Source organism: Drosophila mojavensis, unplaced genomic scaffold, assembly GCF_018153725.1.
Source record: "Drosophila mojavensis isolate 15081-1352.22 unplaced genomic scaffold, ASM1815372v1 contig_277, whole genome shotgun sequence".
NCBI lineage: Eukaryota > Metazoa > Arthropoda > Insecta > Diptera > Drosophilidae > Drosophila > Drosophila mojavensis.
Window position 1 is genome coordinate 2,963,776 of NW_025318822.1, and position 24,419 is coordinate 2,988,194.

The window sequence follows — 24,419 nt, forward strand, 5'->3', positions numbered from 1 at the left end:
AGAATTTTGAGTGAATGTTAATATGCTTAGTCACAATTCCTATGTGGTTGAATAAGCTTGACTCCTTAAGGCAGTACTAATACTAATACATTTAAGAATGTGCACTCCGATTACAAAATCTAGGATTTAATATATTCTACTATATTCATAAGCTCGTCTGCTGTTCAGGCCGCACACTCCGCACTGCAGATCTCTTGTTGATTTTTTCTGCTGCTTTGCTCATATTTTTGAGCGCACTTAAAAATATTAAAATTAATAATAAATGCGGACAAATGAAGTCCGTTTTAGTGCCCGTTTTTGGTGCTATTATACAAATTTGTTGTGTTCATTAGAGGCAAAGTAGCTCCTACCCAAGCACCTCCAGGGAGCAGTCACACTCTCCATTCCCCGTAGCTGTCCCATCTTCATCTCGTTTTATTTTTCCGATCTCTTTCCATGACTGAGATTTTTATATTGTTCGGTCATTTGTGCATTTAGCGTTTGCTTTTTTTCGCATTCTGTTTGGCATTTTAGCTCTCATTCACTTCGTTTTTCTGCCAAATTAAATTTTATTTAACTGTTATGCAGGAAATTGGTTGCGATTTTCATAGGATCTTTCTGCTTCAGTGTTTCAGGCAGACACATGGATAGGAATTGCCGCTAATTTATTTTTAAATTATTTAACAATTTTGAACTGGCAGCCACTGCTGGCGCCAACTCGGCAGGCGGAATATTTGTACGGCTGCCAGAACAATCTAATTAGATCCTGCCACGAGCTGAAGCTGAAGTCGGACAAAGGCAGAGGCAGACGCCGATTCTGGATGCTGATGCTGATGCTGACGATGATGCCAATGCCGATTTGCTTTATGCCACTTGCCTTGGCAACAGTTGTCGTTTATGGATGCCAAAAAGAGAATTTTGGCAGGCCAAGCAGCCATCCAGCCCGAGAAAGGGGAGACAAATGGCTTAGCAGGACACGAGAAGTGGGCGTAGACTCTTTGACTTCCCTGAAAATTGGCTTCAGCAAAATGCGACTCTTGGCTAATAGTTTTTCCCTCCATGCATAATTGTCCAAAACACATAAATTTAGTTGTTTACGATGATTATGCAGGGCTAAGGCGGAATCTTAATAATTACATTCAAAGTTTGAAGCCAAGATATGAAAAAAGCTTAAAAATAAAATAGTTAACTAAATGCAGACAAAATCAAGCATTTGAATAAATATAAATAAATAATAAGAAAGTCTTATTTATCATAAAAGGTGTCTACCTGAACCCTGAACTATAAAACTCCACCGATTACCCTATATTATATAATGGATTAAACAAAGAGCAACAAAACATCAACACAGAAACATTTCAAATGGAATATGAGAGACTTTTGAGTGTGGCGACTCTCTCATTTTGCCCAATTTTCTCTTCACTCAAAAGCTAATGATAATAAATTATCAAACATAAAAAAGGGCAGTCGGAAATATAATAAACGACGCACAGGTCGGAGCTTGTTTAGTGCTCAGCTGAAGCTCAAGAGCTAAACAAATAAAATATAATATAAAATGCGGCTGCTTCGACTGTTGCTGCTGCTCTTGGCCAGCTTGAGTCAGGCGTGGGCCTACTCCTATCTGGTGATAGCCAATACGGCGGCCAAGTCGCACTTCTATGTGGGCCAGGCGTTGGCCAAGGGCCTGGTTGGTGCGGGGCATGAGGTCACGATGGTCTCGCCATTTCCACAAAAGAAGCCTCTCAAGAATTTCGTCGATGTGGCAACGCCAAACGTAATAACAGCAATGGAAGGTAGCTATCACCGGATTACGCCTTTGTTATCAATTGTTAGCAACGCGATAATTACGAGCCCGCAAAACGGGCAATTGTGAAATTTGGTAATTTGTACTCAATAGAAAATTAATTTTCTGCTTTTCTTTCAGTACACAAAGCCAGAATATTCGATGTTGTTAAAATACCTATTGTGTTCCGCGTCCCTTTAATGCACGCAATGGGCCTCAAGCTAACCCGAACTCTGCTCGCAGAGCCAGCAGTGCAGACGCTGCTCGCAGAGAATCGCACCTTTGACGCGGTCCTCTGCGAAATCTTCATGAACGACGCCCACTATGGCTTTGCGGAGCACTTCCAAGCGCCGCTGATAGCATTTAGCTCCTTTGGCGCCTCCTCCTGGAGCAATCCGCTGGTTGGCACGCCATCGCCGCCCTCCTATGTGCCGCACTTTCTGCTCCAGTTCAGCGATCACATGACCTTTTTCGAGCGTGCTCGAAACCTCATTTTCACGGCCTTTGAGTACATTTACCATACGTTTTTCTATTTGCCTCAGCAGGAGCAGATCTATAGGGAATTCTTTCCCCGCAACAAACAGAGCTTCGATGAAATGCGCAGAAACACGGCGCTGGTGCTGCTCAACAACCACATTTCGCTCGGATTTCCCCGACCCTATGCGCCTAACATGATTGAAGTGGGCGGCATGCACATCAATCGCAAGCGCCAGCCCCTGCCCCAGGACATTGAGGACTTCATCAAGGGCGCCAAGCATGGCGTCATCTACTTCTCAATGGGCTCGAATCTGAAGAGCAAAGACCTGCCACAGAAAAAACGTCAGGCCATAATAGAAACCTTTGGCAAGCTGAAGCAGCGCGTGCTGTGGAAATTCGAAGAGCCCAATTTGGTTGGGAAACCCGCGAATGTCTTTATCTCCGACTGGTTCCCGCAGGACGACATATTGGCGCACGAGAATGTCATCCTGTTTATCACCCATGGCGGTCTGCTCAGCACCACGGAATCCATTTATCACGGCAAGCCTATTGTAGGCATTCCCATCTTCGGCGATCAGTTTGTCAACATGGCCCGTGCTGAGCAGTTGGGCTACGGCGTTACAGTCGCCTTTGACAAGCTGACTGCTGAGACGTTCCATAATGCCATTAACCAGATACTCAGCGATCCACGCTACGCCCAGCAGATGCGCGAGATGTCCGCCCGATTCAGGGATCAGCATGAAACGCCACTCGAACGGGCTGTCTACTGGGTGGAGCATGTGACAAGACAGAAGGGCGCCAAGTACCTAAGAAGCGCTTCTCAGGACTTGAACTTCATACAATACCATAATTTGGATGTCTTCGCTATGATAGTGGGTGGATTGATCTCTATTACGTTTGCTGTCATTTATATATTGGCAATAGTCGTCAGGTTCATACGTAGAATACTCCAAGGCAAGGCCGGGAAAGTGAAAAAAAATTAATTTTAACAAAGAATTGCAGAACGAATCTTTCGAAATGATGAATGTATGTGAAAAAGAACCAAACTGCAGTAAAAATTCTTAGGATCAGAGTTTTCATGATATTAGTCATTTTTGTGGGGATCCGCTTTATGATTTAAAATAGATTTAAAATCAAAAATAGAAGAGAATATATGTACATATGTATTTACTATTTTAAACTACCAAAACCTATTCAAGCATTGTAAAATATTTTGATCTATTCAGAATTAAATTACTCATAAATGTGTGTGGTTTTATTTATACTTATTTTATACATGTACATGTGTGTACATATATGTATATTTGCATGCATGCATTCGAAATGATATGCTGTCAATACGCCAAACACTTGTGCATGCAAAATGCGTTCGCATTTGAATATAAGAATTACGCTCTTATCGAAAAGCAAAAGCAAAAACGATTGAAGCTGAGAGTGAGAGCGAGAGCGAGAACGAGAGAGCGGAGAGAACTTGTAACTGATTGTGCTTTACGTATGTACAGGTGCATATGTATGTGTGTATGCACGTATGTATATGTAAAGCGCACGAAAAAATAAAAGTTATTTCACAACAAAGAGTTTCGTTAACAGAATTTTGTTTATATCAATTAAAATGATCAGGCAAATAGAAGTGATTTGTTATTCGAGTTTGTTTGGTCTTCCTCACACGCTCGACCGGCTTCGCGACTCTTTGAATTACGAATAACAAAGCAGGTAAAAAAAAAAAAAAAAAAACAACAACAAACTGAGAGGGAGCAAAACCACTCGTTCAGCATGACAAGCAGACAGTCGAATACACTACAGTCATGCTTGAGTGCCGATTCCATATCAGTAGCTGTTCCTGGGTTGTGATTAGACTCTAAAGCGCTCGATAGCAGTTGCGCTGCGTTCGAGTCATGCTGACTCAGTGAATCAAAATGATCAGGCGGAGCTTTAGCTGCTGAAGCAGAGTGTAGCGTATTCCAGCTGTCGCTGTGACTGAGAGACTCTCTGACTCTGAAACTCAAAAGAACGAGAGGCGCTTTATTTACCGAAATATTCTGAGAATTACGTTAGTTTGCGTCGAGTTAGCAACGCGTGTGGATCGCGTTTGGCGTCGATCGTGTATAGCAAGCAAGCCGGTGCTCAATGTGCATTTCACAACACAATCATTAGTTGCAGCTATTAGTATTTGATTAGCTATATATTGTGATTAAGAGCAGTAACTATCGGAATGTCCCCCCCGGACCGCAGAACCAGTCTCACTGGCCTCGCTCTAATGTGCCTGCTGAGCAGCGCGACGGCCTACAATTACCTCCTGGTGCTGCCCACCATCGCACGCTCGCACTACAATGTGGGCTCGGCGCTGGCCAAGGGCCTGGCGGCCGCTGGTCATCAAGTGACACTCGTCTCGCCCTTTCCCCTAAAGACGCCCATCCAGAATATAAACGATTTGCCAGTGCCGAACATACTAAAAGCGATGAGCGGTAAGTAGATCTATAGCGGATCGGTCAACACCCGTAATCTTCTATACAAATCGAAATAATGCACTTTAACGTGTTGTTAATTAAATACCAAGTGTTATATGCAGTTGCGTAAGCAGCAATGGGATCTAGTAAACAATGTATTACTCCTGACTATTAGCAACATTCAATTATTTATTTTTTATTTATTTATGAGAGACCCAAGATTATCGCTTTTATAAATAGAATATATAAATATAACATTTAAAAGTTGATATACATATATACTAAATGACCAATTATAAGCGACAAGAACTAATTTCACTTATCTCACTTTCCAGGCGATTTAGACAGCCTCCTCAAAAAGTCGGAAAAGCCGATAATACAACAGATTATTGGATTCTATGCCATGGGTAAGATAACAAGTATCAAATATATTAAATATAGTTATATTTATATATGTATGCATGTATGCACAGGTCTACGCATAACAGAAGCATTGCTAAAGGAACCGAAAATCCAGCAGCTGCGCAAATCCAATCAGACCTTCGACGCTGTCATCAGCGAGGTGTTCCTCAATGAGGCTCATTTTGGTTTCGCCGAGCATTTCAAGGCGCCGCTCATTGGACTTGGCACTTTTGGTGCCATTAGCTGGAACACCGATCTGGTAGGTAGTCAAGCATTTGGGTGCCTGAGTAAAGCCAACTCACAGCTAATCTGCTCTACCAGGTTGGCTCGCCTTCGCCGCCCTCCTATGTGCCGCACGCGCTGCTCAAGTTCTCCGATCATATGTCGCTGGTCGAGCGCGTCATCAACTTTGCCTTCATCAACTACGAATATCTCTTCATGACGCTGTACTATTTGCCGCAGCAGGAGGCGCTCTATGCCAAGTACTTCCCCGATAACAAGCAGAACTTCTACGAAATGCGCAAGAACACGGCATTGGTGCTGCTCAACCAGCACGTCTCTCTAAGCTTTCCCCGCCCCTACTCGCCCAACATGATTGAAGTGGGCGGCATGCACATCAATCGCAAGCGCCAGCCCCTGCCCCAGGACATTGAGGACTTCATTAAGGGCGCCAAGCATGGCGTCATCTACTTCTCAATGGGCTCAAATTTGAGGAGCAAGGATTTGCCGATGGCAAAGCGTGAGGCTCTAATTGAAACCTTTGGCAAGCTGAACCAGCGCGTGCTGTGGAAATTCGAAGAGCCCAATTTGGTTGGGAAACCCGCGAATGTCTTTATCTCCGACTGGTTCCCGCAGGACGACATATTGGCGCACGAGAATGTCATCCTGTTTATCACCCATGGCGGTCTGCTCAGCACCACGGAATCTATTTATCACGGCAAGCCTTTTGTGGGCATTCCAATCTTCGGCGATCAGTTCCTAAATATGGCGCGGGCCGAACAGAATGGCTATGGCAGGACTGTGCACTATGAGGAGTTGACTGCCGAGCGGCTGTTGGCAGCCATCCAACAGCTGCTGCAAGATCCACATGCCAAGCAACTGGTCAACGAGATGTCCGCACGCTACAAGGATCAGCCGCAGCTGCCACTGGAGCGTGCCGTCTTCTGGGTGGAGCATGTCAGCAGGCATAAGGGCGCAAGATATCTACGCAGTGCCTCGCAGGATCTGGACTTCGTGCAGTACCACAATCTGGATGCAATGTTCATACTCTATGGCGGCATTCTGTTTGTCCTCTACTGCCTGATGCTGTTCATACGTCTGGTGTGGCGTGCTCTGCAGCAGTTCTTCATGGGTCGCCAGGCGGCACAGCCTAAGCAGAAGCGTCACTAAACTGAGCTCATACTTGAGTCTGAATTCGTATTCATGTACATTGTTCAATTAAAATTGTATCTGTATTGGTTTGGGTTAGGAATTGATGGTGCTACTTTGAGTGCAGCTCATGCAAATTTCAGTCCGTGCTGCGGTTTAGTTTGGCAGTCGGCATCGAAAATGAAAAATAAAATAGAAAACATTTTTTATAGAGCTATCGAAGTTTTTATTTTTTGCAGTCTCTAATACTCTATACCCTAGGTCCAGTGAATGTGAGAGTTTTGGGTGTAAGGGAGAATTTTTTTCTGCAGCAGGCGGAGGGGGCGTTGCAGATTCGCAGCTCAATTATATTAGAACTGAGTCGATCTTGCAATGTTCAACTGTTCACTAGTTCGCTGTCTACCAATAAATCATCCCATTGCCTTATAATTGCTGAAGATAAGTGTCTCGATAGCTCATCCCAAACTTCTTATTATCCATCCAAAGTAATCAATAAAATATCCCATGCATTTCAGTAATTGAAAATTAATGACATAGCTGAATCTCACTCCCTCAATTATCTCCAAAGTTAATTACGACTTGATAGCTATGACATAAAGAAAGGGTGTTTGCTAGTCGGTCACTGCCAACTAGAGCTCGTTTACTCGTTCGCTTTTTGGGCTGTGCGTTTTTACCTCAATTTTCTTTGTTTCTTTCTTTGGCTAGTTGCATATAGTTAACGCTTCAGTTGTAAAAATGCCCATCAGCGCGTTCAAATTTTTAACAGTGAGCCGAGCAGATGTAGTGCCACGGCCACGCCCACGCCCCCCCTGTTAAAAGTGTCCCGTTCCATGCTCAGCGCTCAACGCCCAGTTGTTTGCCGGTCGGGCATGGGCGTCACTGAGAGCTGAAAGGGGGCAAAGGAGCCAAAGAGCGAAGGGGCGCTGTGGTGCTTACGCTTGGGTCTGGGCTTGTGGGCGCGGCGTGCAAAAGGCGTGTAAAAGTTTTAGCTCAACTTATTGAAACTGTTTTGGGCCATGGCCGTGCTGGAAAATCAACGTCCGCGCCGGAAATGTTGGCGGCTGTAATGGCGACGGCCGCATTAAAACTACAAGGCAAGAAATAAAAAAATAAAAAAAATATATATATATATATAGCCGGGAAAAAAAAAAAAAAAGAGGAAATGAAACAGAAAAAAAAAACAAAAGACTAAAAACGACTGGGAAAACTATGGAAAAGTGCCAGCCAAAGAGACGCAACTGTTGTTGTTGTTCTTTTATTTTCCTTTCATTTTTTCTCTTTGTGGAAGCCGTTCTTACTGGGCTTCCTGTTGATGCGCTTAAGCGTTGAGCTCTCCAAATTATAATATTTCAAATATTCATTAACTGCTCAGGCGAGTGTCTGAATAGGCTACTCTGGACTGTATATAAAGGCTGCTTTAGCCTTAGCTCTAGATATAATCTGATTCAGCTAGGTAATATTTGTAATTTTTAAAATTTTTATTTCATAGATATAAAGTGCTGTCGTCGTAGTTTTATAAAGAGCTAGTAACAGAAACAAATATGATATAATAAAAGCCCAAGGATTTATGATGATTGGCGAATGGATTTGCTTCAGTACAATGGCCCATGGCTGTAGCGGTATCCAGGGTATTCCCCAGTGTGTCATTCTAACCAAACACTCTCCACTCTCAGTGCCCATTGATGTAAATATGAAATGAATTTAAAGCGTTACACTTTATTTCAGTCATGACCTCATTTTTATTCATTCTCTCCAATGGAGTAAGAAATGCCTATTTAAAATGTAAATTTAATACTATTTCTCCAGAAACACAGGTTTTGTAAAGCATTGTTATAAATCGTTGTATACTATGTAAATTAATTAAATTTTTTTTTTTTTTTTGTATATTACCAAGAAACAATCAAAAATATACTAGATAATTTTATAAAAAAAAAAAAAAGTAAGAAGGCTCCAGTCGACACTGCTCAACTGAAAGACACCCTGAACCCTCTAAGCTGATATTCCACTCATTCTGCACTTCTTTTATGCACACATGCATCTACACGCACGTATAAACACGCTCTCTGCTGACTGCGCAGTTAGCAGCGACTGCGCTGCAGTGTGGGCGATATTAAGAGAATTTATTAGTTGAATAATTTCTCTTGTAGTAAGACTATCTTTATGAAACGTTTTTGCAAATTAATGGCGAAGGGGAAGTGGTATCTAAATATTGTAAATTACAAAATCTTTGTATCGAACAACTGTATATACACAGTAAATCTAAAGTCTTTAGGTCTAAAAGTGTTCAAATTAGGCTGAAAAAAAAAAAAAAAAATCAATTTTTCGATTGCCCGTTACATACCATTTCACGAAACCATTATACCCTGATTTCCCATTTTCAATGGATTCAGGGTATACAATTAAAATAAAACTACTGTACTATAAATATGTCGTACGCGTACAGCTGAGACGTAGTGTAAATCTCAGATTCTTATTCGCCTATTTTGGATCACATATAGAGTGACAGATGGGGAAAAACCAAACAGGCAGCTATATATTTGTATATATGTATGTATGCATATATGTATGTATGTATATGTATATACACCATATATACACCATATAAAAGCCTGCACTTTATTCCCATCAGTATCAGTCGACAATAAGCCGCAAGATGTTCAGCTTCGTGCTGTTCGTTGGACTGCTGTGCAGTGTTGCTGTGCTGGGCGTTGAGGTTGACTTGGAGCTGGGCCGCATACGTGGAGTTAATCTGACATCGAGGCTGGGCGTGCAGTTCCATGCTTTTCGCGGCATACGCTACGCTGAGCCACCGCTGGGTGAGCTGCGCTTCAGAAATCCACGGCCCGTGAAGCCCTGGGCACCAGCGACCTTTGATGCCAGCCAGGACGGGCCCATGTGCCCGCAGCCGTGGGGAAATATGACGGACGTGTCCGAGGACTGTTTGCGCTTGAATGTGTATTCAAAGAATCTGAGTCCAACTGCTCGTCGGCCAGTCATTGTGTTTCTGCATCCCGGCGGCTTCTATGTCTTCTCCGGGCAGAGCAAGTACTTGGCCGGTCCGGCGCACTTGATGGATCGCGACTGTGTGCTCGTCTCGCTAAACTACCGGCTGGGCAGCCTGGGCTTCCTGGCCACTGGCAGCGCCGATGCCCCCGGCAATGCTGGACTCAAGGATCAGGTACTGGCTCTTCGCTGGATTCAGAAGCACATCCATCTGTTCGGCGGCGATCCGGGCTCAGTGACGCTCCTGGGCTACAGTGCGGGCAGCCTGAGCATTGGCCTGCACATGTTGTCTCCGATGTCCCGGGGCCTGTTCCATCGGGGAATATGCATGAGTGCCTCGCCGTATGGCCAGTGGGAGTACCACACATCAGATCTGATGCTCGCGCAGCGCCAGGCACGTCTGCTCAAATGCCCGGAGCTACCAGTGGAAGATTTGGTCGCCTGTCTGCGCCGCAAGCCCATGATGGACTTTGTGAGCTCCTACAACGGCATGTTCGAAATTGGCTGGCACCCTGTGCTAAACTGGCTTCCGGTAATCGAGCAGGACTTTGGCCAGGAGCGTTTTCTGCTCGAGCATCCGTACAAAACGGCTCTTAGCGGAAAGTTCTACAAGGTCCCCCTCATCACTGGCATCACTGAGTTTGAGTTTCTCTCGGCCGCCTTCTGTGAGTTGACATGTCGCATGAGTTATCCATTCTAATGGCTTTCGCTTATAGATGATCTGCGCAACGCCAGCATACGGGAGAAGCTGAACGATAACTGGGAACATTTTGCTCCGATTGTGCTGCTCTATGAGCAGAACACGACTCACTCGCGGGAGGCCAGCGCTGTGCTACGAAGGGAATATTTGGGAAATGGGAATATTCAGAATCCCGCATCTCTCCAAGGTCTGGGCAGGGCCTATAGCGATGCACTCATTGGGCTCGAGTACCATCGCTTTATGAGTCTAATGGCTCCGCACACACCAGTCTTCAGGTACTTCTTCCGCTACAAAGGGCGCTACAGCTTCCTGATGCATCCGGACACCAATCAAACTTTTGGTGCATATTACTTCCTAATCAAATGTGCGGTCAGGGCTAATTAGTTATTTTTTCAGGCGCTGTGCATCACGATGAGCTGCTGTATCTGTTCCAAGTGCCGCTTATAGCTCCAGCGTTCAAAGAGAGCGACCCAGAAAACTTGCTGATCGAGCGGCTGACGCGCCTGTGGGTAGAGTTTGCCAGAAAGGGGTAGGTATATAAGGCGTCAGATCCAGTACAAATTCATCTAATCTTTGGTTCATTCAGCGATCCCAACAGTGTGACGGACGAATACTTACGCCGCCTACAGTGGCCCCAATACACTCGCCAAAATCAAGCGTATTTGGAAATCGATACGAATCTAACGCCAAAGACTGGCAATATTTATGAAGAGCGTTACAAAATCTGGGATCAGCTCTTTCCCTATCCCAGCTTCTAAATATTTATTTAAAAAAATATATATGTATGTATATATATTTATGTAACTTTATATAAATATGTACAATAACAAGCATATAAATATAAATTTATGATTTGCATATTAAGCTTTAACGATATATTTTTGAGTAAGAATTTGATAAATGTATCATAGCTGGCAAAACACTCCCAGGCTCTTAAGAAAATATCTTGCAATTTACTATACCAGCAAATCGTTGAGCCATTCCCGCTCCCGGCGACACCTCTCACCGCACTGTTGTGAAAACAAACAAACCTGCCTCGGCGTGCAAATGGATATGCAAATGGGACTCTCAATCGCCAGGCAAACAACGAGCTGACTGCGAGAAAAGTCATGGATTCGACTGATTTGCTGCTGGCACATATTTTACAGAGCTTATAAACGGATGGAGTTGAATGGATAAATATTCTTTTGCAATGGAAAAGTGGAGAATGACAAAAATAATTTTATATATTTTTCTTTATTGCCTAAGCTATTTTTGGTGTATGTAAAGAAAAAACTTTTAAATCAGATGAATTAGCTCATTAAATTTTCAAAATTTCCTATTCATGCTATTTTCCGCACGGTATTTGTAAAACTGATTTCAGCGCACGTCCAGCAGCAGCACAATTGATGATAATCGTGCACTCATTAAAGGCTTCGCAACCGCAGCGCAGGACACCAGGCAATTCGCAGCGAATGCGTCTCACGGGATTTTTAAAGGCATTCAACGGCAGCTTTAATTCGATGAAATCATTTGCATTTGCATGCCAACAATGGCATCTGCAGCTTTTTATGCAAAATGTCTGTGCTAATAACAGCTACAACTACATCAACAACAACATCAACGCAACAACAACAACAGCCGCAACAACAACAACAGACACCAATCGCATATACAGCTCATGAATTTTTGATTACACATTTGGCGCTGCGGCTAAAAATAAGCGACGCACATATAACGGAAGTTGCGCTGCAATTTAATATTACGCATACGCTGTGTATGCTGCAGCTGATTGGACAGCGGTTAATGCATATTTCTGGGTTACCCACACCATAATGAACTGCATAGTAATGAAGCGATATTTATATGCGACCGCGCATAGCAGCTGACCAATGCCACACCCATATATATATATACGTATATTATATACCCATATAATCCAATTATATTTTGGCAACTTTAAATAAAGATTGAACATTGAGCAGGCATAAATTACCTAAAATCCAATCTATGGCGCCTGCTCCCAGCTACAATTGATCTAATGTGTTTACAAAGCTCCTACTGATTTTTCAATTTCTGATTTCCTGCACCCCCTCGACTGCACAGCAGCCTCTGCAACAGATAAAATATTATGACAAGCATCAACACGGCCACGCCCAAGAGGAGGCCGACTACATCCAGACTGTGATAGGCCACAAAGCTCAGGTCCTGGGCAGCGATGCGCATGTGTGGAGCGCCCTTGTGCCGCAGCACGTACTCCGTCCACCAGATGGCCGTCTCCTGCGGACTCATGGGCTGATCCCGGTAACGAGCCGACATTAGCTTTGCTGTCTCGCTGAATTTCGGTTCATTGATCAAACGTTTTATGGTTTGGACAAACTCTGCGCCTGTCATCTGCTTATGGTCGAGAGCCAGCCCAAAGCCAGCCTGTTTGGCGCGCTCGACGTTCAGAAACTGATCGTAGAAGAAGGGCAGCCCCAGCACAGGTTTGCCATGATGAATGCTCTCGATGGTGCTCAGCAGGCCGCCGTGTGTGATGAAGAGTTTCACATTGGGATGCGCCAGGATGTCCGGCTGGGGGAACCATTTGCTGATAAACACATTTGGCGGCTTATTTGGCAGCTGCTCGTCCTCGAACTTCCAGAGCACACGCTGCGGCAGACTTGCCAAGGCCTGCAGCAGCATCTGCTTGCGCTCCTCTGGCAGATCCTTGCTCTTTATGTTCGAGCCGAGTGAAAAGTATATAACACCTGTCGAGCCGGCGCCTTGAATGAACTCCTCCATCTCCTTGGGCAAGGGCGCCGGCTTGTGTGCAATATGCAGGCCCCCAACCTCGATCATGTTGGGCACATACGGCCGGGGGAAGCTCAGCGAGAAGTGTTGATTGAGCAGCACCAGCGAAAAGTTCTTGCTCAGCTCCACCAATGGCTTCTTATGGGCAATGTGTGGAAAGTATTGCTCGTAGAGCTTCTCCATGCAGCGGCACATAAACCAGCTTCCAGTTCAGCCAGGCTATGGCAGTCTCGACAAAGTTGTGCACTCGCTCCCAGTAGGTCATGTGATCGGTCAGTCCGCCCGTAATGAGCGGTATATAGGAAATCGGCGAAGTGTTGCCCACCAGCTCATCGATGTTCCAGTCCGTGCCGAATGTGGAGATGCCAATGATCGGCGCATTGAAGTGTGCTGCGAAGCCATAGAGCGCATCGGTGCGCAAGGCTTCCACAATGATCAAGTCGAACTGAGCCTTGCCCGGCTGTAGTAGCTCCTGCTGCACCTTCGCATTCTGCAGCACTGTTTTGGTGACGCTCAGAAAGAAGTCATTTACGAAACTGTTCTCCTCCCACGAATTCCTACTGATCTCAAGATCAGCAATGATCTCTGTAATGATCAGAAAAGAGACCGATTCAAAATTCCATTCGGTCTACATGGATGACAGACGTACCTTCGTAGGACTGAAACACTTCTGGAACTACAATGTCATGGAAGTTTTCCACTGGCTTCTTTTGGGGAAAGGCGTTCACCGATGTTACCTGATGGCCGCGAGCGGCGAGGCCCTTCAGATAGGGCACTACATTAATGTATTGCGAGGGTCCCGGAAAGGGAAATATTGCCAGTATCCGCGCACCCTCAAGGAGCTGTGGTAGTACGCAGAATAACAGCGAAATAAACAGTCGGGAAATTGGCATCTCGTAGGCCGTGCGACTGGGCACAATTCTAGTGTGTAACTGAACTACTGAGATGCGGTGGTCTCCATCAAAAGCATTGTTCAGCTCAGATTAGAGTGATGGACGTGCATGCGATAACAGCCTTTACAACGGCGATTACAATCATTTATATGAGCACCGCAGCATGCCGCCACACCCAACCTCACCTAGATCGCCGCGAGTGCCAGCATTTCATTATTAGATTACTAAATTAGGCTCTGTCTCTGCTGATAGAGATGCTCGCGAATGCGCTGCTCCGGCTAGGCTCGACTAAAATCTCGTTTGCGTGCGAAATGTGCCAGTCATGATCATCAGCAAAAATTTGTAAAGCTCATTGCGAAATGACGGTATGCAAACAAAAGATAAAGGGAAAAAAGCACGCTGTTCGCTTAGAATGTTTGTTGGCATTGAGCTCTCGAAACTGAGAGTGAGCCTTACCTCGAACTTGAAATACTCGTATAGATAAGGTTTGTATACTCTGGGAGATATTGAGCATGTTGAACATTTGTTTAAAGCTCTCTAATCATTTTTATCTCATTTTCAGGCGTCTGTTGGCTCTACTTAGTATAGTCGTCTTTAATGGCTGTGTCGCACACAATGGAATGGATATTTTGAGTATTGGTGCACTGTGAGTAGAGTAGAAAATCTGGAAAATATTTGAGTATTTCTTTGACATGTGAAATTGGCTTCCTGGTAAGCATATTCGTATATTACGTAGTTATTTCAGTTGTTATATGTATTATCATTATACAATATTAATTCAATTATTATTATTATTTTTATCACTATTATTATTATTATTAATTTTATTATTATTATTAATGTTACCTAACTCAGCGCCATTATTATTATTATTAATACTTTTCTCTCTTTTTTTTATCATTATTTATTTATTTATTTATTTATTTATTTTTTTTTTTTTTAACAATTTATTTTCTATTTAAAAACTTATCATAATTTAATATTTACGAAATAAATTAAAATCAATATTCATTTTATTAATATCTTTTATAAGTACAATGTTGCATTATATTAACAAGAAAATATTATTTCATATGTGCTAACGTTAGTTTATTAGTTAACCGTCAAATTTGCCATTTCAAACTTTCTTCACAATTGTTGCTAATTGCAGAAGGCATTACTGACTTTTCTTTTCAAATTCTGTCTTCGTACTACGCTTACCAAAAATATTTCGTACAAATCTCAAGAGTTTGAAGAGGATTAACAACAACAGCAAAACAATAATAAACGCAAGGCCACATAGCAAGCCCCAGGTGTCCAAGCCATGGAGCTGAGCCATGTTCAGGTCGCGCGACGCTGATCGCAGGTGCGGTGCGCCGTTGTGGCGTAGTACGTACTCTGTCCACCAGATGGCGCGCTCCAGCGGCGTGTCCTTCTGATCGGCATATAGCTTTGACTTAAGCTGCGCCGCCTGCGCGTAGCTCTCGTTGCTGAGCAGCTCTAGAATCTCATCGTGCAGCTCAGCTGCCGTCATGGTCCACAAATTCAGAGATAATCCGAAACCCGCCTGCTTGGCGCGCTGCACATTTAAGTGCTGGTCGTAGAAGACGGGCAGCCCCAGCACCGGCTTGCCGAAGTAGATGCTCTCGATGGTGCTCAGCAGGCCGCCGTGTGTGATGAAGAGCTTCACATTGGGATGCGCGAGGATGTCCGGCTGGGGGAACCATTTGCTAATGAGCACATTGGCGGGCTGATTCGTTAACACTTCTCCCTCGAATTTCCACAGAACGCGCAGCTTGAGCTTGCCAAAGGCTTGCAGCAGCACATCCCGCCTTTCCACAGGCAGATCGGCGCTCTTGATGTTCGAACCCATTGAGAAATATATAACGCCATGCTCGGCCTCTGCCACAAACTTGGCCAGGTCATCGGGCAGCGGCTGGGGCTCTCTCGAGTGCTGCAAGTGCAGGCCGCCCACCTCAATCATGTTGGGCAGATAGGGCCGTGGATAGCTGAGCGTGAAGTGCTGGCCCAGCAGCATCAGCGAGAAGCTGTCCAGCACCTGCTCCAGTGTCCGGCTGGCCTTGGGAAAGTATTTCGCATAAAGCCGCTCTTGGCTGGGCAAATGGACCAGGCGTTTGTGCACCCAGCTCAGGCTGGCGTCCCACACGTTCCACAGCCGCTGCTCGTAGCTCATGCGCTCGGTGCGCGAGGAGAGGAGCATGGGGTTAAAGGAGAGTGGCGATATGTTGCCCATCAGCTCATCGATGTGGCGATCTGTGCCGTACGAGGAGATGCCCATGGTCAGTGCCTTGAAGTGCTGCGCCAGACCGAACAGTGCCTCGGTCTGCACCGTCTCAAGCAATACCAGATCGAAAGTCTCGTCGCCTTGCAGCAGCTGCTGCACCTTGTCATCCTCCAGCACGCAGCTCGTCAGCATGTTCAGAAACTCCGTGGTCATGGTCAGCGTTGTCCACTGGCTGGCCTGCTGATTGTAGTCCGCACTGCCAAAAGCTAGTTCCGATTATCTTATCTAGCGCATTTACATTGATAACGGATAATAATCTCACCTGCCATTATCTCGTGTATTTTAGTAGCACCAATTACTCGAAAGTTCGATGACATTTCCCGGCTGCCGAAAGTATTTATGACCGTAACATTGTGATCTCTTCTGGCCAGTTCCTTGAGGTACTGCTCCGCGAATATGTACTGCGATTTGCCGGGGAATGGAAAGACAGCCAATATCTTGGCGCCCTGCACGCCCCCAGCCAGCTGATGGAGCAGCCCCATAAGAATTCCCAAGCCAAGCAGCTGCATTTTCGGACTAGAAGACTAGAAGTGAATCGAATGGGCTGGCGGTTCGATCCCAACTGAAGATTAACAATCGAAAGTATTTTTAATTATCGCTTTTTGTGGAAATTGAAGGCCGTTAGTTAAATAATGCCAAAATTATTGAAGCGTAACGTAGCTGTATTCCCGTTTTATATATCTCTCTATTTTATTATTATTTTTATTTATTTTTAGCACAGCTTAAGTATTCTATGTGGGCGCTGCTCGGTCATCGGCACGCGTCTGACAACAAATTTGTTTGTTTACTAATTTTCTGTTGTTATGTAAGAGGCGAGTCGTCGTTGCTCTCACGCTCAATCTCCATGTGTCTCTCTCGCTCTCCCTGTTGTTTTTATTTTTATCTCTCGCTCTCGCTCTCGCTCTCTTGCTATCTCGCTCAACTTAAGCTTTTCTGTCGTGTTTTTAGTATACAACGTCGTTCGCTCTCTCTCTCACTATAGAGCGTATATTATAGAGCGACTCTTTCCAGTTTCAATTAAGTTTTGACTCTCTCTGGGAATAGAATTCGTTGATGCCGCACAACGCACAAATTGTTGACCAGGTGCCGCATGATTTGTGAACTGAATTATTATTGTTATGATAAGCTTCAGAATAATAATAAATTATTTAGTTTTCTATTGAATTGTATTCTTTATTTTATTATGTTGCTAAGACTAGTTTTCGATAATACTTTACAATAGATAATACTTTATAATATGCTATATACCTTACACAAATAAACACTTATACAGTCGACACCTATCCACACAAACATTTCCATTGATTAAAGAGCGTAATTGCCATTCACTGATAAGATAATGGAATATGTGACCATACTTGCGTTCTATGGCTGCCTAATTATCGCTACTGCCTGTTTTTAATTATCTTGTGCAGCACATAGAGCAGGAGGCAAACGGGCAAGCAAATGCGGCCAACGATTACGAAGAGATTGTCCAGGCAGTAGTAGTCCAGCACCTTGATGTCGGAACTGGAAATGCGCATAAAGGGTGCGCCCTTGTGCCGCAGCACGTACTCCGTCCAGTAGACAGCCAGGTCCAGTGGATGCAAGGGCTGATCCCGTATGCGTTCCGAGAGCTGAATCGCATTCTGTTTGTATTGGGGCTGCTCCAGGATTTGTTTGATTGCTTTGACAAACTCTTGTCTCGTCATGGTGTTGATGTCCAACAGCTCGCCCACGCCCCTCTGGCGCAGGCACTCCATGTTGCGGAACTGGTCGAAGAACACGGGCAGACCCAGCACGGGCTTGCCGAAGTGGGCCGCCTCCAAGACGCTCAGCATGCCACCGTGGTTGATCAGGAGACGCACGTTGGGGTGCGCGAGGAGGGCTTGGAGTGGCAGCCACTTGCTGAAGTGGATACTGCTGTTCACCGCAGGATAGGAATCGTCCTCGAATTTCCAGATGACACGCTGAGGCAGCGCCTGGAAAGCCTCGGCTATCAGTACCTGGGTCGCAGGCGATAGATGCCTGCTCTGTACCTCCAAGCCGAGGCACATGATAATCACTCCATGCTGCGCCCCTTCTATAAACTCGAATAGCTCCGTCGACAGCCTTCCCACCTCCTTTGGCACATGCATGCCGCCCACCTCGACCAAGCTGGGCACATTCGAGCGCGCAGGGAAGAGGCTGAAGTGCTGATTCAGCAACACGATCGAGAAGCTCTGGCGTATCTCCATGAATCCCTGGCTGAGGTGGCCAAAGAAATGCTCGTGCACTGCTCGCATCGATGGCAGAAAGATGAGCTTGTGTATCAGCCACTCCTCCGCGATGAGGATCCAGTTGTTGATGCGGTCCAGCAGCGTCACGGCACGCTTAAAGCTAAAGGTCATAAGGGGCTCAAGGGAGGAGGAGGGAATGTAGCCCACCAAGGTGTCCACGTTCCAATCCGACCCACAGGTGGCCAGGCCAACTAGACTGGCATTGAAATGTGTCGCCAGTCCGAAGAGGGCATCCGTGTATGAGGGCTCTATGAGCACCAGATCGTAGGTGGCATTGGAACTGAGGAGCGCTTGCACTGCGGGCGTGGAGAGCACATTTAGATTTATCTTGATGAAGTACTTTCTGATGAAGTCGATCTCTACCCATCGGGACTTTACCGTAATTGATTCGGAACTGTATTCTGTTTTGAAAGGAGCATTTGAAGGATACATTTTAATTAATTCAATAAGTCCAATTAAAACTTTTGAGATCTTAACTAATTGAATTTCATTTAAATTATATGAAAAACTATCTTTAGTAAATAATTTTATATTGAATATTTAATTAACATAATTTAATTTAAAAAAAAAATTATCTCTAATAAAAATTTGAGAAAATGTAAATTAATTTAATTTAATTTCAATAATGTTCAAATTAAAAAATAATATCTAATAAATAATTTTAAGAGTAAATTTTTATTTGATTTATAATTTTAAAAGTGAATTTTTATATTTAATTTAATTTCGATAATTTGAAAAGTTATCTCTAATAAAAAATTTTGAAATTTTTAATTAATTTAATTTAATTTCAATAATTAAAAAATATAATTTTGAAGAATGCATTTTTTTTTTTTTTTTTATTTAATTTGAAATTTTCGAAAAGTTATTCCTAATAAATAATTTTATTTAATTTAATTCACGTTCAATACTTTAATAATTATCTCTTTAACTCACCAAACGTTGTGTCATAGTGATCGCTGATGCGTATGGAATGCAGCCGCTCGACTACTTCGCAGTTCTTAAAGTTGTGTATCATCGTCAGCTGATGACCCCGCTCCAGCAGCGCCAGCAGGTAGGGCGTCAGTAGCATGCACTGCGAGTGCATATCATAGGGGAACACGGCCAATATTCTGGCAGCCCAGGCCTGGCACCCCGACAGCAATAATGTCATGAGGGCTAGGCCCCCAATCCGCAGCTGCAGCAGTCGCATTGTGCAAGCCGCCCGTTCAGAGCGTGGAATTCAACTGAAGTGGAGAGATGCTTGCCGTTCTCCCCTCAGCCAACTACCCACAGCAGCGCACTGATAAGATTAGCCCTACTCTGCGTACCTCAGTCCACAATCGACACAGGCCTGTCGATAATTTCAATAATGCCCAGTACGAGCGCGCTCAGTGAAATGCACGGTCGTGGAACCGGAGCCGGGCAGCTCATGTGGGCGATGCCTTGCCTATATTGAGTGTGTGCTTTCATCTGTCTGCTTTCACCTTGCAGCCTGCATTTCAGCCTTATTTTCGCGCTTTCTGTGTGTGACGTTATATAGAAGGCTTGCCGACAAAGGGCTGAAGTAAAAATAATTTCAGTTGGCAATTCCTTCGCGCACATTGAAGGAACTCGACTTCAGATTTAAGTGTCCTCGAAACAGCCGAGCTGGAGCTAGAGTAGCTCTGTTCATCGTTGGGAACGATAGGCAGCAAAACTATAAAGTTTACAATAAGTCTAAAGTCGGACTACATTTATAAGCCTACAAGCCTTGGATTAGCTGTTAGCTTGTGGTAGAGGCATACTGTGGTACGAATGCGCTGACTGTCTCCACCTTATGATAAATGCAGATTCAGGATTAACTGAATTTAAACATAATTTCACAATGTCGGTTGTCAAATCTCGAGTCTGTCGTAATCCAAATCTACCCTACCAAGGTTGCCCTAGACAAGGTTGTCTAATGAACCAGTTCCCAGAGGACTGGCTCTGCATATCATATTATAGTCAGCACTTGTCTGTGTTTTCTTCTCCATACTTCAAACTGTGCCTATTCATTATAACTGGAATGCTCAGCTACAAGTTGAGCACTAGCTCGCTTTTCCGCTCTTTGAGTTTTATTTTCAACTGCTATCAGTTGATAACGACACGCCAATTAAAATGTATTATTTCTCTAGATAGCACCTTGATAAGCACGAAAATGTGTATAGTTTTGCAAAATAATCTTTCGTAACTTCAAGTATTTAAGACTTTTTTTATGAACTCTATTAAATAATCACATTTTTTTCAATTACAGAAAATATTCATACCAGAGGGGTTTCCAATATTTTTTCTCAGTAAACAATCAAAACAAATAAGTTTGCAGAGTTTGCTTGTCCCATTGCTGCCAATATCGAAATGCAACTGACACAACTGAAACGGCATTCGCCTCACTCGGCGTCGGGATTCGATATCAATGCCAATGTCAGTGATAAGATTAGTTACACTCTCCACAGCTTAATCCTCAGACGATCCAAGTCCGCCGATAGCTTCAATAGACCCCAGTACGAACGCGAGCATTGAAATGTTCGGTCGCAGTGCCGCACTATGATGGGGCACGTGAGTGGCGCTTTGCTAGTCATCGGTGTTTGCGTACAGCAGGCCCTTGCTGCCAACATTTTAGCCATATTTTCATATTGCTCTGCGTCGTCATTCCTGCTCCTGACGCCCTACATGACGACGCTTGTCCAGAAAGGCCATCAAGTAACCATCATCTCAGCTGGAAAGAAATATTTCGCGGACATCGACGGCGCTCGTCATATACGGGTCAGCGCGCTGGATCACTTAATGGCAGGTGAGCAATAGATGAAACACCCACCAGGTATAACAGTTTGATTTTATTTTTATATTGAATTGAAATTTGATTACAGTGGAATAAATTGGCGTTAATGCTAACATTACTTAAAATTATTCTTAAATAATCTAAAGAATTTTACAATTTTTAATAGAAATTTTTGGCTTATAGCCATGCACTTCACTTTTTATATTACATTACCTTCAAATATTTCTAAAATTCTAGATTTCAGAGAGTCAACCGTTGACATGAAGTTTCCCCTGACCAAGTGGGAAGAGGCCTCGTTCGTCGCAGCGTTTTTCTACAAGTCATCGAACTGTGTGCTCAGTGACCCGGGTGTCCAGGCATTGCTCCAGGATGAGAGTGCCCAGTTCGATATGGTGATAGTCGAAGCAACCTTCACAGATGCTCTATATGGCTTTGCCCACCACTTCAAGGCCCCGCTAGTGGGACTGTCGCTCTGTGGAACCTCTTGGAGCATTAACTACCTGGCTGGCAATAGGGCCATCAGTGTCTATGAACCAATAGTGGCAAATGGCTATTCCAGTGGCTTCAGCATTCTCAATAAGATCAAGAACTGGATATATATTACTGAGGAGTGGCTACTGGAGCAGATGGTGTACCTGCCCAAGCAGTTGGCCCTGTATAAGCGCTACTTTCATGAGAGTGCGGAGAGTCTACATAATATTCGGCAAAACTTCGCTCTGGTGCTGATCAATCAGCACTTCAGCCTGGGACGGGCCCGCTCCAACGTTCCCAATGTCATCGAGGTGGCGGGAATGCACCTGGAACAGCCGTACGCTGAGCTCGATGGGGAGCTGCAGCAATTTGTGGATGGAGCCGAGCATGGATTCATCATCTTCTCGATGGGATTGGATGTAGCTGAGTGCTGGCTACCCCCCAGGCTGATCGAAATGATGCTGCAAAGCTTTGAGCAGCTGCAGCAGCGCGTCGTCTTCAAATTCGATCAGCCGTTGCCTAAGAAATCTGATCAAATATATGTGACACAATTATTGCCGCAGCGCGCTCTGTTGGCCCATCCGAATGTGAAATTGCTTATCACCCATGCCGGAGTTTTGAGCATCATTGAGGGCGCCTATTACGGGGTGCCCATGCTGTGTGTGCCTCTGTATTACGACCAGTTCGCCAACTCCGAGCTAATGAAGCAATCCGGACTGGCTCAAGTAGTGGATCCGTCTACGATGACTGTTGGATCCATAACGAAGTCCATCAAGGAGCTTATCGAGAATCCGTTCTATTCAGCAAATGCGCATCAAACATCCAAGAGGCTGCGCGACCTGCCCATGAGTCCGCTGGAGAACGCCGTCTGGTGGACTGAATATGTGCTGCGCCACAACGGTGCTCCACATATGCGCATTTGGAAGGAAGATATGTCCATCGTACAGTACTACAATCTGGGCTTCATATCGGTTCTAGTTCTCCGATCTGGGCTTGCCATTCTGCTCATTCTCTGTGTGGGCTTTAAGCTGGTCAGTGTCCTGCTACGGCGTTCACGATTTCGTCTGACTGTTCCGCTGCTCTACTGAGGACTACTTACCAAATACATATAATAACAATGACGATAGAGCTGAGAGAAGTGGGAAAGAGAGAGAGACTGCGAGAGAGTGAGAAAGGAAACGATAGTGTGAGAGAGAGGAACGGGTATTGAGTTAGAGCAAGTGGAGAGTAAGACAGAAGTAGAGAGAGAATGAGAGAGATAGATAGAGAGAGAGATAGTGAAACAGTGAGTGAGAGAGATGGCAGAAGCTATAAAGGGAAAGCGTTGTTGCATTAATGTCAAAATAATCGATAAATTGCAAAAAGAGATAGAACATATTTCTTTGAATATGAACAATGGGTGGGTTTTTTAACTCTATATTTAACACTTTTGATACAAACTATAAATAGAAAATATTGAATGGAGCATAAAACTAAAATGTATTTCTTTTTTCACACAATTGTTTTAATTATTTTTAATTTTAATTTAATTTTTAATTTATTTATTTACATAGGAGTCTGTTAATGATAACATTATAACCACTTAAATAATAAAAGTTAAATGCCTAGAAAATATGGTACAAATATCATTATTATTCATTAAATAAGATAAATTTTTAATACATTTTGCACACTAGAGTATAAAGAATAGATTGCCTTAAATTGGCTCATTGAAGAGTGGCCAAGGAAAAGGGTCGAATATTCCAAGTGCACTTGGCAACTGCTTCGAATATTCTAATTAGAAAACTTTTTATCACAGAGCGGTCATTATCTATCTATCTATACCTTTGGCAGCCACCTCTCCAGGCGCCCTGTCACAGGTGTAACCGCGCTCATTACGCATTTTACATCAATCAGCACGTGCCCAGCATGTCTGAAACTCTTTCTTAACGATCTTTTTTATTTTATTTTATGTTTCCTTTCCCTTTTTTATTTTTGCCAAATGAAAAAATTTAAAATAAAAGGGAAAACTGAAGAAAACATTAAAATGCGCAGTCAAAGCCGGGGAAAAAGTGCGCACAATTGCGCTCATAATTGCGGGGTAAAATACCCAGAAACGTGCCCGGCCACAAGGAGGGGTTGGACCAAGGTACGCATTTGGTCATTGAAGCGTTAGGCGACTGTCCCTGACCAGCCAAAACGACGACGCGGCTAACAAGGAGACCAAATAGAGTAAAGGCTGCAGCACAACAAAAATATTAATTGGCCCTATCTAGAGAAAAGCTGACGGAATACTACTTACAATTTAGTCGAATTTGTTCGTTTCGCTGACTTCATTTCACTCCTCTGTAGTTTCCCAAATACGCTTTGAAGTTTTGCCGTAATTGAAAGAAATTGCTCATATTTGGAGCGAAAATTTAAGAGGAAAACAATTTGCTTTAATCCGAAAATAGGCAGGCGAACGTGAGGCCAAAGTTAAGCATGCAAATAAGTTGGCTCCGAGATCAACCCACGACAATGGCCGGAATTGTCCTCAACGTGTTGTCAATTTGATGTTTATTGCAGATTTTTATTTGATTTTATGTTGGACCATTTGAATTTATGTCCGGGCCATAAACTCGCGAGTGTCTAATCCAAAAAAATTCTTGTGAAATTGCCAACTCCCCGTTGGCCGCTGTATCGAGCTAAGCCATTTTTATTGGCCATTTGGCAGGGAAGCGAAAAGTTTTTTGGTCAATGCTCAAGTGGGCGGCTTTCATTGGCGCTTAACTAACTGAAATTAAGTAAACTTTCTTTTGACTTTCATAAGCCTTTTAATAAGCCATAA

The 24,419-nt window shown here is 44.0% G+C and overlaps 7 protein-coding genes and 1 long non-coding RNA gene across 11 annotated transcripts; 5 read left to right on the forward strand and 3 right to left on the reverse strand.

Moving 5' to 3' along the window:
- Positions 1-1,490: 1,490 nt before the first annotated feature.
- LOC6574186 (UDP-glycosyltransferase UGT5) lies at positions 1,491-3,487 on the forward strand. Its single transcript, XM_002000208.4, has 2 exons — positions 1,491-1,772; positions 1,904-3,487. The coding sequence occupies exons 1-2, from the start codon at positions 1,535-1,537 to the stop codon at positions 3,220-3,222; spliced, it is 1,557 nt and encodes a 518-aa protein (XP_002000244.3). The 5' UTR covers positions 1,491-1,534; the 3' UTR covers positions 3,223-3,487.
- A 791-nt stretch (positions 3,488-4,278) lies between these two features.
- On the forward strand, positions 4,279-6,669 carry LOC6574187 (UDP-glycosyltransferase UGT5). Its single transcript, XM_002000209.4, has 4 exons — positions 4,279-4,704; positions 5,022-5,093; positions 5,160-5,347; positions 5,410-6,669. Exons 1-4 carry the CDS (start codon positions 4,452-4,454, stop codon positions 6,475-6,477), a joined length of 1,581 nt encoding a protein of 526 aa, XP_002000245.2. The 5' UTR covers positions 4,279-4,451; the 3' UTR covers positions 6,478-6,669.
- A 2,407-nt stretch (positions 6,670-9,076) lies between these two features.
- LOC6574188 (juvenile hormone esterase) lies at positions 9,077-11,035 on the forward strand. The gene is made up of 4 exons (XM_002000210.4): positions 9,077-10,124; positions 10,176-10,499; positions 10,556-10,688; positions 10,746-11,035. The coding sequence occupies exons 1-4, from the start codon at positions 9,110-9,112 to the stop codon at positions 10,915-10,917; spliced, it is 1,644 nt and encodes a 547-aa protein (XP_002000246.2). The 5' UTR covers positions 9,077-9,109; the 3' UTR covers positions 10,918-11,035.
- Positions 11,036-12,060: 1,025 nt separating this feature from the next.
- Positions 12,061-13,890, reverse strand: LOC6574189 (UDP-glycosyltransferase UGT5). The gene is given in 3 exon segments (XM_002000211.4): positions 12,061-13,114; positions 13,116-13,516; positions 13,581-13,890. Coding segments are annotated over 3 exon segments (1,563 nt in total). The 5' UTR covers positions 13,825-13,890; the 3' UTR covers positions 12,061-12,196.
- A 332-nt stretch (positions 13,891-14,222) lies between these two features.
- LOC122757044 lies at positions 14,223-15,047 on the forward strand. Its single transcript, XR_006356940.1, has 3 exons — positions 14,223-14,309; positions 14,387-14,535; positions 14,975-15,047. It is a non-coding gene; the product is annotated as an uncharacterized LOC122757044 (long non-coding RNA).
- LOC6574190 (UDP-glycosyltransferase UGT5) lies at positions 14,828-16,979 on the reverse strand. Of its 2 annotated transcripts, none has more exons than XM_015167308.3 (2): positions 16,371-16,447; positions 14,828-16,304 (listed from the first exon to the last, which is right to left on the reverse strand). In XM_015167308.3, the coding sequence occupies exon 2, from the start codon at positions 16,259-16,261 to the stop codon at positions 14,981-14,983; it is 1,281 nt and encodes a 426-aa protein (XP_015022794.1). In that variant the 5' UTR covers positions 16,262-16,304; positions 16,371-16,447; the 3' UTR covers positions 14,828-14,980. The 2 variants fall into 2 exon arrangements, with proteins under 2 accessions (XP_015022794.1, XP_002000248.1); XM_002000212.4 differs by having other exon boundaries at positions 14,830-16,314; positions 16,371-16,979.
- A 280-nt stretch (positions 16,980-17,259) lies between these two features.
- LOC6574191 (UDP-glycosyltransferase UGT5) lies at positions 17,260-19,743 on the reverse strand. The gene is made up of 2 exons (XM_002000213.4): positions 19,300-19,743; positions 17,260-18,767 (listed from the first exon to the last, which is right to left on the reverse strand). The coding sequence occupies exons 1-2, from the start codon at positions 19,553-19,555 to the stop codon at positions 17,494-17,496; spliced, it is 1,530 nt and encodes a 509-aa protein (XP_002000249.1). The 5' UTR covers positions 19,556-19,743; the 3' UTR covers positions 17,260-17,493.
- Positions 19,744-19,749: 6 nt separating this feature from the next.
- On the forward strand, positions 19,750-23,122 carry LOC6574192 (UDP-glycosyltransferase UGT5). 3 transcript variants are annotated; one of them, XM_032733627.2, is made up of 3 exons: positions 19,750-19,801; positions 20,618-21,154; positions 21,380-23,122. In XM_032733627.2, the coding sequence occupies exons 2-3, from the start codon at positions 20,908-20,910 to the stop codon at positions 22,699-22,701; spliced, it is 1,569 nt and encodes a 522-aa protein (XP_032589518.1). In that variant the 5' UTR covers positions 19,750-19,801; positions 20,618-20,907; the 3' UTR covers positions 22,702-23,122. The 3 variants fall into 3 exon arrangements, with proteins under 3 accessions (XP_032589518.1, XP_002000250.1, XP_043864188.1); XM_002000214.4 differs by lacking the exon at positions 19,750-19,801 and adding an exon at positions 20,066-20,133; XM_044008253.1 differs by lacking the exon at positions 19,750-19,801 and having other exon boundaries at positions 20,560-21,154.
- The last annotated feature ends 1,297 nt before the right edge of the window (positions 23,123-24,419 follow it).

Bases quoted from the DNA above. Each gene is read 5' to 3' on its own strand.
- LOC6574188 (XM_002000210.4), top strand. From the start codon at position 9,110: ATGTTCAGCTTCGTGCTGTTCGTTGGACTGCTGTGCAGTGTTGCTGTG. The intron at 10,125-10,175 runs GTGAGTTGACAT...TTTCGCTTATAG, and splicing joins GTTTCTCTCGGCCGCCTTCT to ATGATCTGCGCAACGCCAGC. The intron at 10,500-10,555 runs GTGCATATTACT...TTATTTTTTCAG, and splicing joins GGACACCAATCAAACTTTTG to GCGCTGTGCATCACGATGAG.
- LOC6574192 (XM_032733627.2), top strand. From the start codon at position 20,908: ATGATGGGGCACGTGAGTGGCGCTTTGCTAGTCATCGGTGTTTGCGTA. The intron at 21,155-21,379 runs GTGAGCAATAGA...CTAAAATTCTAG, and splicing joins GCTGGATCACTTAATGGCAG to ATTTCAGAGAGTCAACCGTT.
- LOC6574190 (XM_002000212.4), bottom strand. From the start codon at position 16,617: ATGCAGCTGCTTGGCTTGGGAATTCTTATGGGGCTGCTCCATCAGCTG. The intron at 16,315-16,370 runs GTGAGATTATTA...AATCGGAACTAG, and splicing joins AATACACGAGATAATGGCAG to CTTTTGGCAGTGCGGACTAC.
- LOC6574187 (XM_002000209.4), top strand. From the start codon at position 4,452: ATGTCCCCCCCGGACCGCAGAACCAGTCTCACTGGCCTCGCTCTAATG. The intron at 5,094-5,159 runs GTAAGATAACAA...ATGTATGCACAG, and splicing joins TATTGGATTCTATGCCATGG to GTCTACGCATAACAGAAGCA. The intron at 5,348-5,409 runs GTAGGTAGTCAA...CTGCTCTACCAG, and splicing joins TTAGCTGGAACACCGATCTG to GTTGGCTCGCCTTCGCCGCC.
- LOC6574186 (XM_002000208.4), top strand. From the start codon at position 1,535: ATGCGGCTGCTTCGACTGTTGCTGCTGCTCTTGGCCAGCTTGAGTCAG. The intron at 1,773-1,903 runs GTAGCTATCACC...CTTTTCTTTCAG, and splicing joins CGTAATAACAGCAATGGAAG to TACACAAAGCCAGAATATTC.
- LOC6574191 (XM_002000213.4), bottom strand. From the start codon at position 19,555: ATGCGACTGCTGCAGCTGCGGATTGGGGGCCTAGCCCTCATGACATTA. The intron at 18,768-19,299 runs GTGAGTTAAAGA...CTTTCAAAACAG, and splicing joins TCACTATGACACAACGTTTG to AATACAGTTCCGAATCAATT.